At 53.4% G+C, this 13,398-nt stretch overlaps 1 protein-coding gene across 1 annotated transcript; it reads right to left on the bottom strand.

Moving 5' to 3' along the window:
- Positions 1–9,474: 9,474 nt before the first annotated feature.
- Positions 9,475–12,674, bottom strand: PV07_08068 (uncharacterized protein). Its single transcript, XM_016395198.1, has 2 exons — positions 12,015–12,674; positions 9,475–11,956 (listed from the first exon to the last, which is right to left on the bottom strand). The coding sequence occupies exons 1-2, from the start codon at positions 12,446–12,448 to the stop codon at positions 9,496–9,498; spliced, it is 2,895 nt and encodes a 964-aa protein (XP_016248617.1). The 5' UTR covers positions 12,449–12,674; the 3' UTR covers positions 9,475–9,495.
- Positions 12,675–13,398: the final 724 nt, after the last annotated feature.

Here is a 13,398-nt window from a genome sequence, read left to right as displayed (position 1 = left end):
AGCGATACGGTCTCGCTTGTGATGTTGATGACTTTGCCACCGGCCGCGCCCTGATCCTTCTGGAAAGCTCCCTTGAGCAACAGCGCCGTCAAGAGGAATGGCGACAACACATTCGTCTGGTACACCGGATCAAACCCGTCGTCGGTCTTGCCGTCCATCTCGTACGACGAAAACGCGGCCGAGTTGACCTGGACGGCAATGGGCGGGATCTTTCCCGACCGCACCTTTTCGCTGACTTTGGCTGCGAAAGCCCTAACCGATGCGAAACGGGCGAGGTCAAGACTGAGGAACTCGAAGGCTGTGACGCCCTCGTCGCGGAGCTGAGTCGAGATCTTTTGCGCCTGGACGTCGTTTTCCCTGCGTGCGGTGAGGACGAAAAACACCTCCGGATGTGCTTTGGCAATGGCAAAGGCGATGTGTGAACCTAGGGCGCCATTGCCGCCCGTGATTAACACTGTTTTCGATGGCTTGATCGGCATCGTTGTGGAACGTTCGCTCTTCGATCTGCGTAATGCCTGGGTTGTATTCTAAAGACTTAGCGACCTTGCAAAATGTGACACGGTGTGGATTGACTGAGTCGAAAGTTTGACCAGCGCATGCTATCGACGAAGACGCCTCCCAGGGCGCTTTCGTTCCCGGCTTTTGTACTTAGCTTGAAAGGCATAATATTCGTCCGAACAGGATATCTTAATAACATTGTAATATGCACAGAGGCATTATAAATGCAATCCTCAACATTTTTCGTGGCGTATGGGGAGACAGGGTACATTCCTTTGTCCCTGCAGTGGAGTCGCGTCAACAGCAGGTGAAGGTCCGTGGTCGAAGACGGCAAGGCCCTTGAAATGTGATTGAGCAATCTAAGGCTCGCTTCGCAGTGCCCTTACCTGATCCAGGCATCTAAGCGAACACACGGGCTGTGGACGAATCCATCTCGCCGTGTCCGGTCCCAGAAAGTCTCAAGCCGTTGATTGGATATAATTCACCTCGCCGCCATCTACTCGGCAGTGCGATTTCGACAGGTAGAAACCTCCATATATGCCGTCGTCACCCCTCGTGCTATACTAAACAAAGGTAGGCCTATCATGCAAGCTAATGCAGCCAAATTGCGGAGAAGAGGGAGAGGGCCAGTGCTAGCGAAAGTGTTTGTCAAACCCCGGCGTTAAAGCTCTTCGCTGACAAGTGGGCATTTGGATCCGGTCTTTGACAATGTCGACGCCGTGCAGATCAAGTACAACCGCCACTATGAGCGTTCAGAGCCATTGGAACTCAGTCACCTTCGAACCTCGGCATCCTGATGCGATGGATACGTCGTTATACGTATCCGCGGCAAAGGAGGTGGGAAAAGGACGGCTTTGGCTCCCCTCGTGAAGCTATATAGCATGGACTCCTCCAGGTATAACAGTCAAACTGGCATCGGCCATCTCTGGGTCTATACAGCATCTGAGCGAGATTTAATATAGCCATGGAGCCCAAATTCATCATTGCGGCACTTCTCTTTGCCTTTTACCAGCTCTGCTGCTCTCAAAGCTTGCCCACTGTCGACCTGGGCTACGAGATACACCAGGCTATCAGCCTAGATGTTCGTACCCTATAGCTGCGTCCAAGTTCAGTCATATGGTGCTAACTTCTCCTACCTAGGCAACCGGCCAATTCTACAACTTCAGCAACATCCGGTTCGCCCAACCTCCTGTTGGCAATCTTCGCTGGGCAGCTCCAGAACCCCCGACGGGTCGAAGCGCGACCGTCCAGAACGGCAGTGTTGGTCGCCTCTGTCCACAGGCAAACCCGACCTGGCTCACGTTAGGTTTCGCCAATTTGCCCAACGTTGTGGCTGGCAACGCATCAGACTACAACATTTCACTTGCTGAACAAGAGCTTCAGGCCAGCCCCCCTGGCACAGTTCCATATGACAGTTTCCGCAATGGCAAAATGCCGCCACAAGACCCGCGGACCACTGAAGACTGTCTCTTCTTGGACGTCGTGGTGCCCAAGTCCATCTTCGACAAGGCCAACAACGGCACACTAAAGAAAGGACAGCGGGGAGCCCCCGTCATGGCGTGGTATGCATGCTCCTAATACCCTCCCATCCGCAAGTCCGTAACATTGAAAGACTAATTCGCATCAGGATCTACGGTGGCGGCTATACAATCGGGGACAAGGCGTCGGGAAATGACGTCCACGGTCTGATGAAAATCGCGAGTCAAATGGACGGCCTAGTCTTTGTGGCAATGAACTACCGCCTCGGGGCGCTTGGGTTCTTGTCTGGCCCTACTGTGCAAGCTGCCGGCGGCGTGTCGAATGCTGGTCTCCTAGATCAACGCCTCGCGCTGGAATGGATCCAGAAATACATTCACCTCTTTGGAGGCGACCCAGACCGTGTCACCATTACGGGAGAATCTGCTGGTGGTAAGGAGCTCCCAACATTCCCGATGTCTCACCACGACCTGATATTAACCCATGTGTGTGCCAGGCGGCTCGATTGAATTCCAGATCACCGCGTACGGGGGTCTGAAACCGGCGCCTTTCCAGAAAGCAATGCCTCAGTCCCCCGGCTTTATCCCATCGGCGTCGACGTTCATGCAGGAGAACACCACACAAACATTCTTGAAGATGATCAACGCCAGCTCCATCGCCGAGGCTCGCAGAGTCCCTTCCGACGAGCTGATCAGAGCCAACGCCATGCTGGTTGCGTCGTCGAATTGGGGGACATTCACGTTCGGACCCGTCGTGGACGGCAGCTTTGCGCCCGCCCTGCCAGGCCTTCTCCTGAACGCCGGACATTCCGCGCCAAACATCAGCGTTTTCAATTCCCACTGCGCGAACGAAGGAGCGCTCTTCACCCCTCCGTACCTCAGGACTGAGCAAGACGTCGAGGCCTGGTTTCGGACCAGCTACCCCGAAGCGGTCGACAGTGTGCGGCAATACGTCCTCAACACCCTCTACCCGCCGGTGTACGACGGCACACAACCGTACACGTCTCTGCTGGAGCGCGTCTATCTCATCATCAGCGAATCCGCTTTCACGTGCAACATAGACTACACCAACAAAGCCTACGGCCGGAGCTACACGTATGCCTTCGACATCGGCCCGTCGTTCCACGGCTGCGACGCCGCGTACAATTTCTACGTCGGGCAGCCCACCAACGCCTCCACGGGCATGTTTGCGCCCTACGCCCAGCAGCTGCAGGAGTACCAGGTCAACTTCATCACTCGCGGGGATCCGAATGGGCCGGGCGTGCCGAGCTGGCCTGATGAAAGTGGGAATGCGAGTTCGAACCTCTTGACCGCCAAGGGGTGGAGTACGGTTCCAGACACGACCAGCAATCCGAGATGTGCGTGGTGGCAGAAAGGGTTGACGAACTGAAAAGGTAAGAAAGAATCTTGAGAGGGTGTTTCTCACAGAACGCACACCTTCCAGAAAATACGTATAGCACTATATACAACAAGCTTTTTTCTCAACTCCAGATGTGTGGCGCCTCTCCCTCAGGACAGGTTAATGCTTTTGCACCTTCGCGCCTTCTGATAGCTGAGAGCGGTTGCTCTGCAGAATCCAGATAGGTTTACGCAAGCATTGAGAGATCTTCTTTCCTGGTCCCCACAAGATGTGTCTTCTGCCTGTACTCGGTCCTGCTCAGCCTTGCGTCCCAGCTTCAATATCTAGGTACCTACGAGTACCTCTCTGCAGACACTTGTTTGAGATAAAGGCTTTAGTCAACTTGGTCAATCCCTGCTCCAATTCTGCAGCCTTGATTTCGCCCCCATGGCAGAAAGGGGGCAGCCAGTTCACGTGATGGTTCACCAGCCCATGTCCTCAGCCGAAACAGCTCCAGTTTCTACGCGCTGCAGTTTTATCTTTCAGCCTGATTCAGTGTCGTTACCATGACTTCCCTTTATTTGTCTCGACTGTCGAGCTATGGCTCAACTTTGAACGCCGTTCGAAAGTTCGGATCGGCGGATGCTGACAGTGAGTCGCCCAACTGCCCCTCCGGCTCAACTCCTTCGCACCAGGCATGTCCAATCCCCTAAACTACACCGTCGGCTGGATATGCTCCATCAGCACAGAGTACGTTGCAGCGCAGGCATTCCTTGACGATAAGCATGACGGCCCGGAATTCGTGGCCACCAACGACAACAATGACTACACGTTGGGAAGAGTTGGAAAACACAATGTAGTCATGGCCGTTGCCCCCGATGGAGAATATGGTACACAGTCCGCGGCAGGTGTCGCAAGAGACATGGTGCACAGCTTTCCCAATGTGCGTATTGGTATATTGGTCGGCATCGCTGGCGGTGTACCAAGTCAAAAGAATGATATCCGTCTTGGTGACATTGTGGTCAGTGCACCTCGCGATGGGAAAGGAGGAGTATTTCAGTACGACTTCGGCAAGGAGAGGCAGAATCAAGGATTTCAAACAATAGGATTCTTAAATCAGCCACCCACCATTCTCCGGACAGCTGTTGCTGGCTTGAGGGCGCAATATGAGAGCGACGGTCATCGGCTCAGAGAAACTATTGCTACCACGCTTGAGAATAAAAGGCGACTGCAAAAAAAGTACGCGCCGCCGGGCTCGGACACCGATTGCCTATACCTGTCAGAGGTCGCGCATCCTCCGAACGACGAGAGAGACTGTCCTGAAACCTGTGGTTCAGACCCATCGAAGATTGTTAGCCGTGGACCTAGGACACAAGACGAGGATGACCCCGCTATACATTACGGTTTGATTGCTTCAGGGAATCGACTGATAAAGGACGCCTCAATTCGAGAGAACGCGGCAAGGGACGGGGTTCTGTGTTTTGAGATGGAGGCAGCGGGTGTTATGAACCACTTTCCTTGCCTGGTGGTCCGCGGTATATGCGATTACTCGGACTCTCACAAGAATACGAGGTGGCAGGGATATGCAGCGATGGCGGCTGCTGCGTATGCGAAAGATCTCCTACTGCGGATCGCGCCGAACAGAGTGGAAGCTGAGAGAAAGATCGTGGAATCATTGTCGGAATCTGTCTCTGGTGCGTAAGCCTCAAAAAGTTGGCAACCGTCTGCCTAACCTCTTTATATATGTAATAGATATTCAGAAAGATGTCAAGGCCGTCGTCAGCGAACAGACCAAGCGAACGCAGCAGGCCATCCTCCATTGGCTTTCGCCGACAGATTTTGTCTCTCTGCAAAACGATTTCATGTCGAAGCATCAGCCAGGAACCGGCCAGTGGTTTCTCAACTCAGAAGAGTATCATAACTGGCTAGAAGTCCACCAACAGACGTTATTCTGCCATGGGATTCCCGGAGTCGGAAAGACGATCCTAACATCCATTGTGATCAACGATCTCCAAAAGAGATACAGTAGAGATACCACGGTCGGAATCGCTTATGTCTATTGCGATTTTCGCCAGCAAGAGAATCAGAATGCTACCACGCTCCTATCTAGCTTACTGAGACAGCTGGCGCAGAATTTGTCATCCACACCTGTCGAGATCCAAGATCTCTATCATCAGCACCAAGCTAGGGGAACGCGACCCTTACCCAATGAAGTCTTAAGAGTGCTACACTCTTTAGTTGCTTCATTCTCAAAAACACTAATTCTGCTTGACGGGTTGGATGAGCTGTCTCCCGTTCATCGACGAAAACTACTACCGCAAATTGTCGGACTACAGGCAGATACAAACTTGAATATTTTTGCAACCTCACGGCCAATGCTTGACGTTAACAAGGAGTTCAGGGCATGTGCGTCACTTATATCACTAGAGATCCTTGCAAGCGATGAGGACATGTCAACATATCTCGATGGACGCATGCCAGAACTGGTACCCTTTATGCTTGAGAGGCAAGATCTGCAGGAAGAGATCAAGAAGGGCATTATAGGGGCTGTGGATGGCATGTATGTGTTATGCTGACCTCTCGAGACTAACGCTGCCCAGCTAACACTGACGAAGGTTCCTCTTGGCTCAACTTTACTTCAATTCGCTCCGGGATAAGACCTCGCCAAGGGAAATAAAGAATACCTTAGCAGATTTCGGAGCGAAGACTAATCGAGGATCCAAGGAACAGATGAAATCTGAGGCATTGGCCGAAGCTTACAAACATGCAATGGAGAGGATCGTCGGACAGCTACCAGGCTTTCGGATACTTGCAAAGAAAACTCTGTCTTGGATCACGCATGCAAAGCGTCCACTTGTGGTCCTGGAGCTACGGCACGCTCTTGCCGTGGTTATTGGCGATCGCGAACTGGATCATGACAGAATGCCCGACCTGGGCACGGTCCTGTCTGTCTGTGCCGGCCTAGTCACGGTCGACGAACAAAGCCAAGTCATCCGACTCGTTCATTACACGGCACAAGAGTACCTGAGGAAGCAAGGGACTTGGTTCCTCGAGCCAGAAAACTACATTACGAAGGCTTGCCTTACCTATTTGTCCTTTGGCAACTTCGAAAGCGGCATCTGTTACACGGCCGACGAGTTCACGGAAAGGCTACGGACTAATCCACTCTATAAATACGCAGCCAGATATTGGGGGCACCATGTCGCGGAGGAGTCGGAGACTCAACAAGACGTTCTTCAGTTTCTTATCAGTGACTCCAAAGTTGCTGCCTCGAGTCAAGTTTTGTTAACGTGGCCCAGATACTGGGACTATTGCAGTGAAGAGGGACGAATAGACCCGACAGGTGTACACTTGGCTGCATGGTTCGGGCTAACGCACATCATGGTGATGTTGATTCAGAGAGGATATCAATTCGATCTGCATGATACATGGGGACGGACGCCATTGTCGGTAGCCGCCGAGCGAGGATGTGCCAAGACGGTCCGACTGCTAGCCGGACTAGGTGCTGATCTAGAGGCAGTAGACCGAGGATTCGGTTTTACCCCAATCCTATCGGCAATTCAGTGCAATCACGAGGCTGTCGCCCGCGTACTTATCGAGCTCGGTGTGGATCTAGACTGTCGGGACTACAACGGCTGGACACCTTTGATGTTAGCGAGTATCCTCGGTCATCAGGCTATGGTCCGTCTCCTAGTCGAATTAGGTGCGAACCTCGAATGTCAGAACCGGACTGGTATAACACCTTTGATGGCAGCTATTGGGAACGATAATCAGGCTATGGTCCGTCTCCTAGTCGAGTTAGGTGCGAACCTCGAATGTCAGGAACAGCACGGTATAACACCTTTGATGGCAGCTATTGGGAACGATAATCAGGCTATGGTCCATCTCCTAGCCGAATTAGGTGCGAACCTCGAATGTCAGAACTGGAATGGTTGGACACCTTTGATGACGGCAGCTATTGGGAACGATAATCAGGCTATGGTCCATCTCCTAGCCGAATTAGGTGCGAACCTCGAATGTCAGAACTGGAATGGTTGGACACCTTTGATGACGGCAGCTATTGAGAACGATAATCAGGCTATGGTCCGTCTCCTAGTCGAGTTAGGTGCGAACCTTGAATGTCAGGAACAGTACGGTGCGACACCTTTGATGGTAGCTGTTCAGAAAGATAATCAGACTATGGTCCGTCTCCTAGTCGAGTTGGGTGCGAATCTCGAATGTCAGGACCGGGATGGTTGGACACCTCTAATACTAGCGACTAGTATGAAAAATCCGACAATGGTCCGTCTGCTAGTCGAGTTGAGTGCGAATCTCGAATATCAGGACCGGGATGGTTGGACACCTCTAATACAAGCGACTAGTATGAAAAATCCGACAATGGTCCGTCTACTAGTCGAGTTGGGTGCGAACCTCGAATGTCAGGACAAGAACGGTGAGACACTTCTGATGCACGCGATTTATCTAGAGAATCCGACAATGGTCCGTCTACTGGTCGAGTTGGGTGCGAACCTAGAATGTCAGAGTAGGGATGGCCGGACACCTTTGATGGTGGCGAGAGGATTCGGTGATCAGGCAATGGTCCGTCTGCTGATCGACTTGGGTGCCGCCGACCCAGGACATTAGGGCCATCTTGGTATTATGTTGGCCCTTCAGAACAGGAAGCTGGGTCATTGCCCTGTGCGGCTGAAAGAGGGGAACCACCGACTATACAAACATCGTTTTACCGTCCACCGACGCACCTCCTCCGCCTCCTTTTCCTTGCCCTGATGATTGCTAACGAGCAGAGGTGATTTTGACTTTGGTACTAAGCCTTTAACGTTCGGGCTTTCATGGACCGACTTGCCGATCATCTCTCAAGCTCCCCTTTCTGTCTCGAAGAAGGTCCTGGCTTGCTTCACCACCGGCTCGAGAGTTCGCGCGATGGGTGATTATACGCCGGCAACTCGCCCTAAGACCCCGACCGTGGTTGGGTAGTTAGTCCCTTATATGGCGAAGCTGTCAGATTGATGATGCACTACTGGGCCATGACTGACAAGAGCGCAATGCTGAGTGTTCTGCTATGTAGTACTCAATCACTCCGTATCGTGTCTACTCGTGGATTCAATCTATAGAAGCGGGGCCCCACGTAAGGCTGAGAAGAGGTATTCTTAGGCTCAGTCGGTGACGGGGTGCGGCCCCACTTGGCACCAATTTCTGCGGAAACTCCCGAGGCCCCTCTCGGAGTTTATCTGTTCGAATCGTCTTGGGCATAATTATGGTTTCTTGAGACCTATCTACACTATCAATCAATTGCTTTACGGCCACCTCATGTGCTCTCGCGCCCTCGTACCGTCTCGCGCACACTCTCTCCTCCCTTAGACTATGAGCCCAGCGCCCTGTCCGGTATCCACCGTTTCGTGTGGCTCGACCATTTCCACTGACGCGTCCCACAGTGTGGACTTTTCCGTGAATTCCAGCACCGCCCCAGGAGATCGACAAACGACGGACCTCTTCTGGAACAGGTACACCATATTGGCCGCGTTTGCCCGAACCCGTCGCGCCCAGGCCTCCGAGGCACTTTGCTCTAGCTGTTGTATAACGTCGCGAAGGGTCCCCTCGACGATGTCGGAGAGCTTCATGTCCAAAAAGTCCATCGAGGGCTCCCCTTCCCAGGTCAGAGGGACTGTCTGGCCGCCGAGCAGGCAGAATTTGCGGAGATGATGGACGATTTCAGACTTTCAGACCTGCAGCCCGGACTCGCCGTCGCCAAGCTCACTCGCCAGGGCTTTCCGCATGTCTCGGCCGCGATCGTCTGTAGGGAACGCGTTGGCAATATCTCGGGGAAGGGCAGGTTCCGTCTGGTCGTTGCTCGTTGCGCGTCTGTATATCTGACTCCCATCTTCGAGCCATTTGCGGCTCACTGGGTAGCCACGGCGTCCTTCTCCCTTGGCCAGCCGCTTGAGATTTTCGACCAGGGAGGGCTTTGAGTCGCTCGGCAAAGGGGGCCGATGGCTTTTTGCCAGGCTCAAGAGGGATCAGAAGCTCCCATATCCGGCGTACACGGATGGCTCTCAACAATTTTTCCTTCCGGAAGGTTGAGACGGCTCCCTGTAAGCGCTGCAGTGAATGGCACCTTCACAGATTCCAGTGCTTCCGGGTTTCGTTGCTCGAAAGTCGGGCTACCATATTATATTTGATCTTGATCTATTTCTGTGGGATGTCTCCGGTGTCGACAAACTCGTATTCTTTCCGGAAGATGAGATCTTCCAGCCTCTCCACCTGCACAGGCTCAAAATTGGCCCTCAGGCACTCTCTGCCTTCCGTTCCGAGAAATTCCGCCGCGGACGCCTTGGTGATCTGTCCTACTTGTCTGCCAACAACGACCGTCGGCGGCACGACACGACGGAACAGGCCGTGATCAATGAGCAACGCCAGGACATCTGCCCAGGCCACGTCCATCTTCTCGTCGGGAAACTGCTTGTTGTACCGAGCCAAGAGGCTGGTCACCTTCGCCGCCTTGTCTTCGAAGCTGGTCTGAGACTTCCGGCCGTACGAATCCGTCAGAGGCCTCTGGGCGCGTTGGAGCAAGAGCGCCACAACTTCAGGAGAAGGTTTGGCCCTTTCCTGCGAAAAGAGCAGGACGGGCTCTAGCGCGAGATCGAGCAGCCTGTCCAGGTTCCAACCATTTCCGAGTTCCACGACGCTGGCGTCCAGCTGGGAGCGGAGAAAGCGAGTCAAACTGAACTGGACGGCCAACCCCAAGAAGGACCCTCGGTCTCCTTGCCAGTGCGTGAACGGATGGACCGAACGCCATTGACTGAATTTTTTGTTGAACATGACCACCCTCGCGCAATCACGCAGACCCCAAGGGTCCCATTTCTCAATTATCCGTTGTCGGAAGACAGACAGTAGGCTGAGTGGCGCCGAGCCCGATGTGCAGTCATTCTGCGAGGCATATTGGAGGAAGGTTACGGCAGTGGCAATGCCGTCCTCTCCGGCCTCGGTATGCATCGCAGGGAGGTGGTCCGTGTCGGCCAAAGCAAGAAATTCCACCAGCGACGCATTGCACATGTACCGCGAAACGTCTACGCTGCCGCTGGTGTATGTGTTGAGCCGGGCTCGCACAAGTTGGCTCTGGCAGAAGAAGTCGTAGACCGTCCGATGTAGAAATTCGACTTGCCAGTCAACCCAGCCTGCTCTCTTGATCTCCGCCCCCATTTCGAGGAGGCCCTTGCATCTGCTGTTCAGCCGCCGCTTTGCGGAGGATATGAGCTGATGAATCGCCTGCTCCGTCAAGTCCTCTGCTTCGAGATGCAACGCAAAGTCGATGTGCTCTTCCTCGGTAAACGCCAAGGTCAGCACTGTCCTGTGCGTCTTCGGCAGCGCGGTCACGATCTGAAATATCTTTCCCGCGTCGGCGCGCTCCGATGCATCTATCGACTCGATGATTTGCATAAAGAAATCGTCCAATTCGGCGGGGAGCATGTCAAGTCTTTTGAAAAGGTTTGTGATTGTCGCCCCGTTTTGCAGACGCTGTAGCAGATCTCGGACAACGAGAATCACCCAGAGGAAAACGCCCTGCGCCTTGTCCACAATCTGCGATTGGAGATTGTCGCATTGCGTAGGCTTGACGGCACGTAGCTCTCGAAAGTGCACGTCCTCCTCAAAATGATCTCGCACGTAGGTGGCAACATCCCTTCTGGTCAAATCCTCCAGATTCAGGCTCGAGAACTTTTTCAGCCCTTCCTGGAAAACCGGCCACGGCCGACTCGAGACGCATATCTTCACGTTGTCGTGCTCGGAAGCGATGCGGACAAAAAAGTTGACCAGATTCTGCCGCTGTGCCTCCGTACCCTCGTATTCGTCCAAGCCATCGACCAAGATCACAAACCGGAAGGAGTCGGAGGCCAGACTGAAAAGACGGGCAATGGAAGCGGTGAGTTCTTGTTCCGACCAGTCGTCCAGATCCGATTGCCCGTAGTAGTAGGCATGCCAGCGCTCTGGATGTGCAATCTGCATGAGCGAGTGTTCCTGTTTGAGAAGCTGGTATAAAAGGGATCGGAGCATGCCCGTCAAAGATTTCTGGAGTGAAGTCCCTGCCCTCCAGAAGAAGCAGCTCGCCAAAAGCAGTTTCCTCGAACCAGCCCATCCCTGCAAGGAGGCTGTCAATTGGGGATGTGTTGTCAAATATCGCATAAGACATGATTTCCCGGCTCCTGGTTTGCCCCGTATATAGAAGAGGCCCTGTTTGGGTTGGTCATTTTCCAGCCAATCTGTGAATGTCGCGCCCTTTAATGAAGAGGTAAACTTGTCACCGAATATCCATGAGAAGGTCGATTTATGGGCTTTGGATATCATGGCCTCCCTGTCTCCCCACTGCACAAAGTACAAGCCGACCAGCATCCTCATCTGAGCTTCGTCGGTAACCTGTCGTCTCGTGTTTTCAGCAATTTTCGCCAATTTTCTGGCCAGCTCGGTGCCGGAAGTCGACTGCCAGTCACTTATGGCCTTTTGAGTGGCGGAGTTTTCTTCTCGCACGACTGCTTTCAGCCGGCCGATTTGGCCGCCGAGATCTTCGTAGTCTTTCCGTACTGCCTTTAAAAAAGCCGTTTCGGCGGATTTACTTGCGCGGAGCAGCTCCTCGAGATCACTATCGTGTTGGGCGCTAGGGCAAAAGTTAGCATTCGTCATGGCCGTGTCGCCTTCTCACCGTCGAAGCTCACCTTAAGTACGCTACAAGATGCAGAGTGAGCTCGGTTTTGGCCGTGTCAAGATCTCTTGCGAGGACACTGATTTCCTTCTCCTTGACCACCGACGAGAAAGCCTGACGGATTGCCCCGAAACGCTCGCCATGTAGTCTCCTCATCTTTTCGAGCGCATTCACCAAGATCTTGGCAGCTCGTTGACATCGTTCATTCGCTTTCAGAATACCAACCTCCCAGCTGGCCGCATTCTTCCTGCTGGTGCTGGGCGGACATTGCTGCAATCTCAAAGTCAGATCCAACGAGGCCCTGGTGAAGGCATCGAGTGTCTCGATTTTGGGGAGGCCGCCATTGGCTTTGATGTCACGGAACGTGCTCAGAACTCGAGAACCAAAGTCGACAAATTGGAGGACGTTCCCCGCGACGCCCAGCGCAGTTACAGGATCGAGAACCATCTTGCGCCCCAGAAACGGCCGGGACCGAGATGATACGAATAGTCAGACCGGGGGGCTTTTGGCTCTGTTGAAATTCAGCAGAGAATTGCTGCAGGGGTAGAGGGGCAGGCTCGACAGTTATGATTGTTGGTGGTCCGGAAGGCTGAGTCTCGTATGGTCTGGTGCGAGGCTCATCATCGCTATCGGGGCAAGTCACAGCGGCGTGAAACAAATCACCGTCGTCTTCTCGGGCCCAAATATCTGTCGTTATCGCGTTATCGCGTGCTGCGAGGGATTGTGTCGGTTTCAGCCCATCTCGACCACGAGGTCACACGCAAGGCTGACAAGCTAGCCTCTGCACTGCCTCGGTCCCTACAAGTAGTGGCTTGGTGCCTGGCCTTTTCTGCCTTCGCCAATACTCTGTTGAAGCGGCTCAGCCGCAGAGAGGCCACAGACCAACACACCAACAGCGCACTTGCTCCCTTGTTTCGCCGAGAGTCGTAGCGACGATGATATCAGGTAGCGAACTGTGGTCAATAATGAAACTTCGATGGTCTCAATGCGTGAAACACCATCACGTGACATGCGGGACCCGCATCATATGGTGCAAACATGGAAAACATGGCATATCTGACAAATCCGACAAATTTGTTAAACCTCCTATGTTTATCCTTAGCTTCTCTTCGCGCCGCGTCTCTCTCCATCTCGAAAGTATCCAAGCAGGTCCGATGCTGCTCCGCCCGGTTCTCAGGCTATGTACCTTCGGGGTCGGGCAACAAGGGACAGCATGCAACAAAAGCGGTCAGCAAACGGAAGCTTTCAATGTCAAAACCACTCCGGGTTTGCTCCGGGGGAAGCAGAGCGGCGAGCGATGAATCGGAATGTGAGAGAGACAAGTAATGCGTTCTTCGTTTGAATGAGACCGTCCAAGTAGTTGCACACTGAGCTTGCCGACTTGGTTGTTGGTCTAT

This window comes from Cladophialophora immunda (genome assembly GCF_000835495.1).
Source record: "Cladophialophora immunda strain CBS 83496 unplaced genomic scaffold supercont1.4, whole genome shotgun sequence".
Lineage (NCBI taxonomy): Eukaryota > Fungi > Ascomycota > Eurotiomycetes > Chaetothyriales > Herpotrichiellaceae > Cladophialophora > Cladophialophora immunda.
Note: the sequence above shows the minus strand (reverse complement) of the source record. Positions and strands in the feature narration are given on the sequence as shown.

Coding starts and splice junctions, on each gene's coding strand:
- PV07_08068 (XM_016395198.1), bottom strand. CDS start 12,448: ATGGTTCTCGATCCTGTAACTGCGCTGGGCGTCGCGGGGAACGTCCTC. Junction 11,957..12,014: donor CATCTTGTAGCGTACTTAAG/GTGAGCTTCGAC, acceptor CTTTTGCCCTAG/CGCCCAACACGATAGTGATC.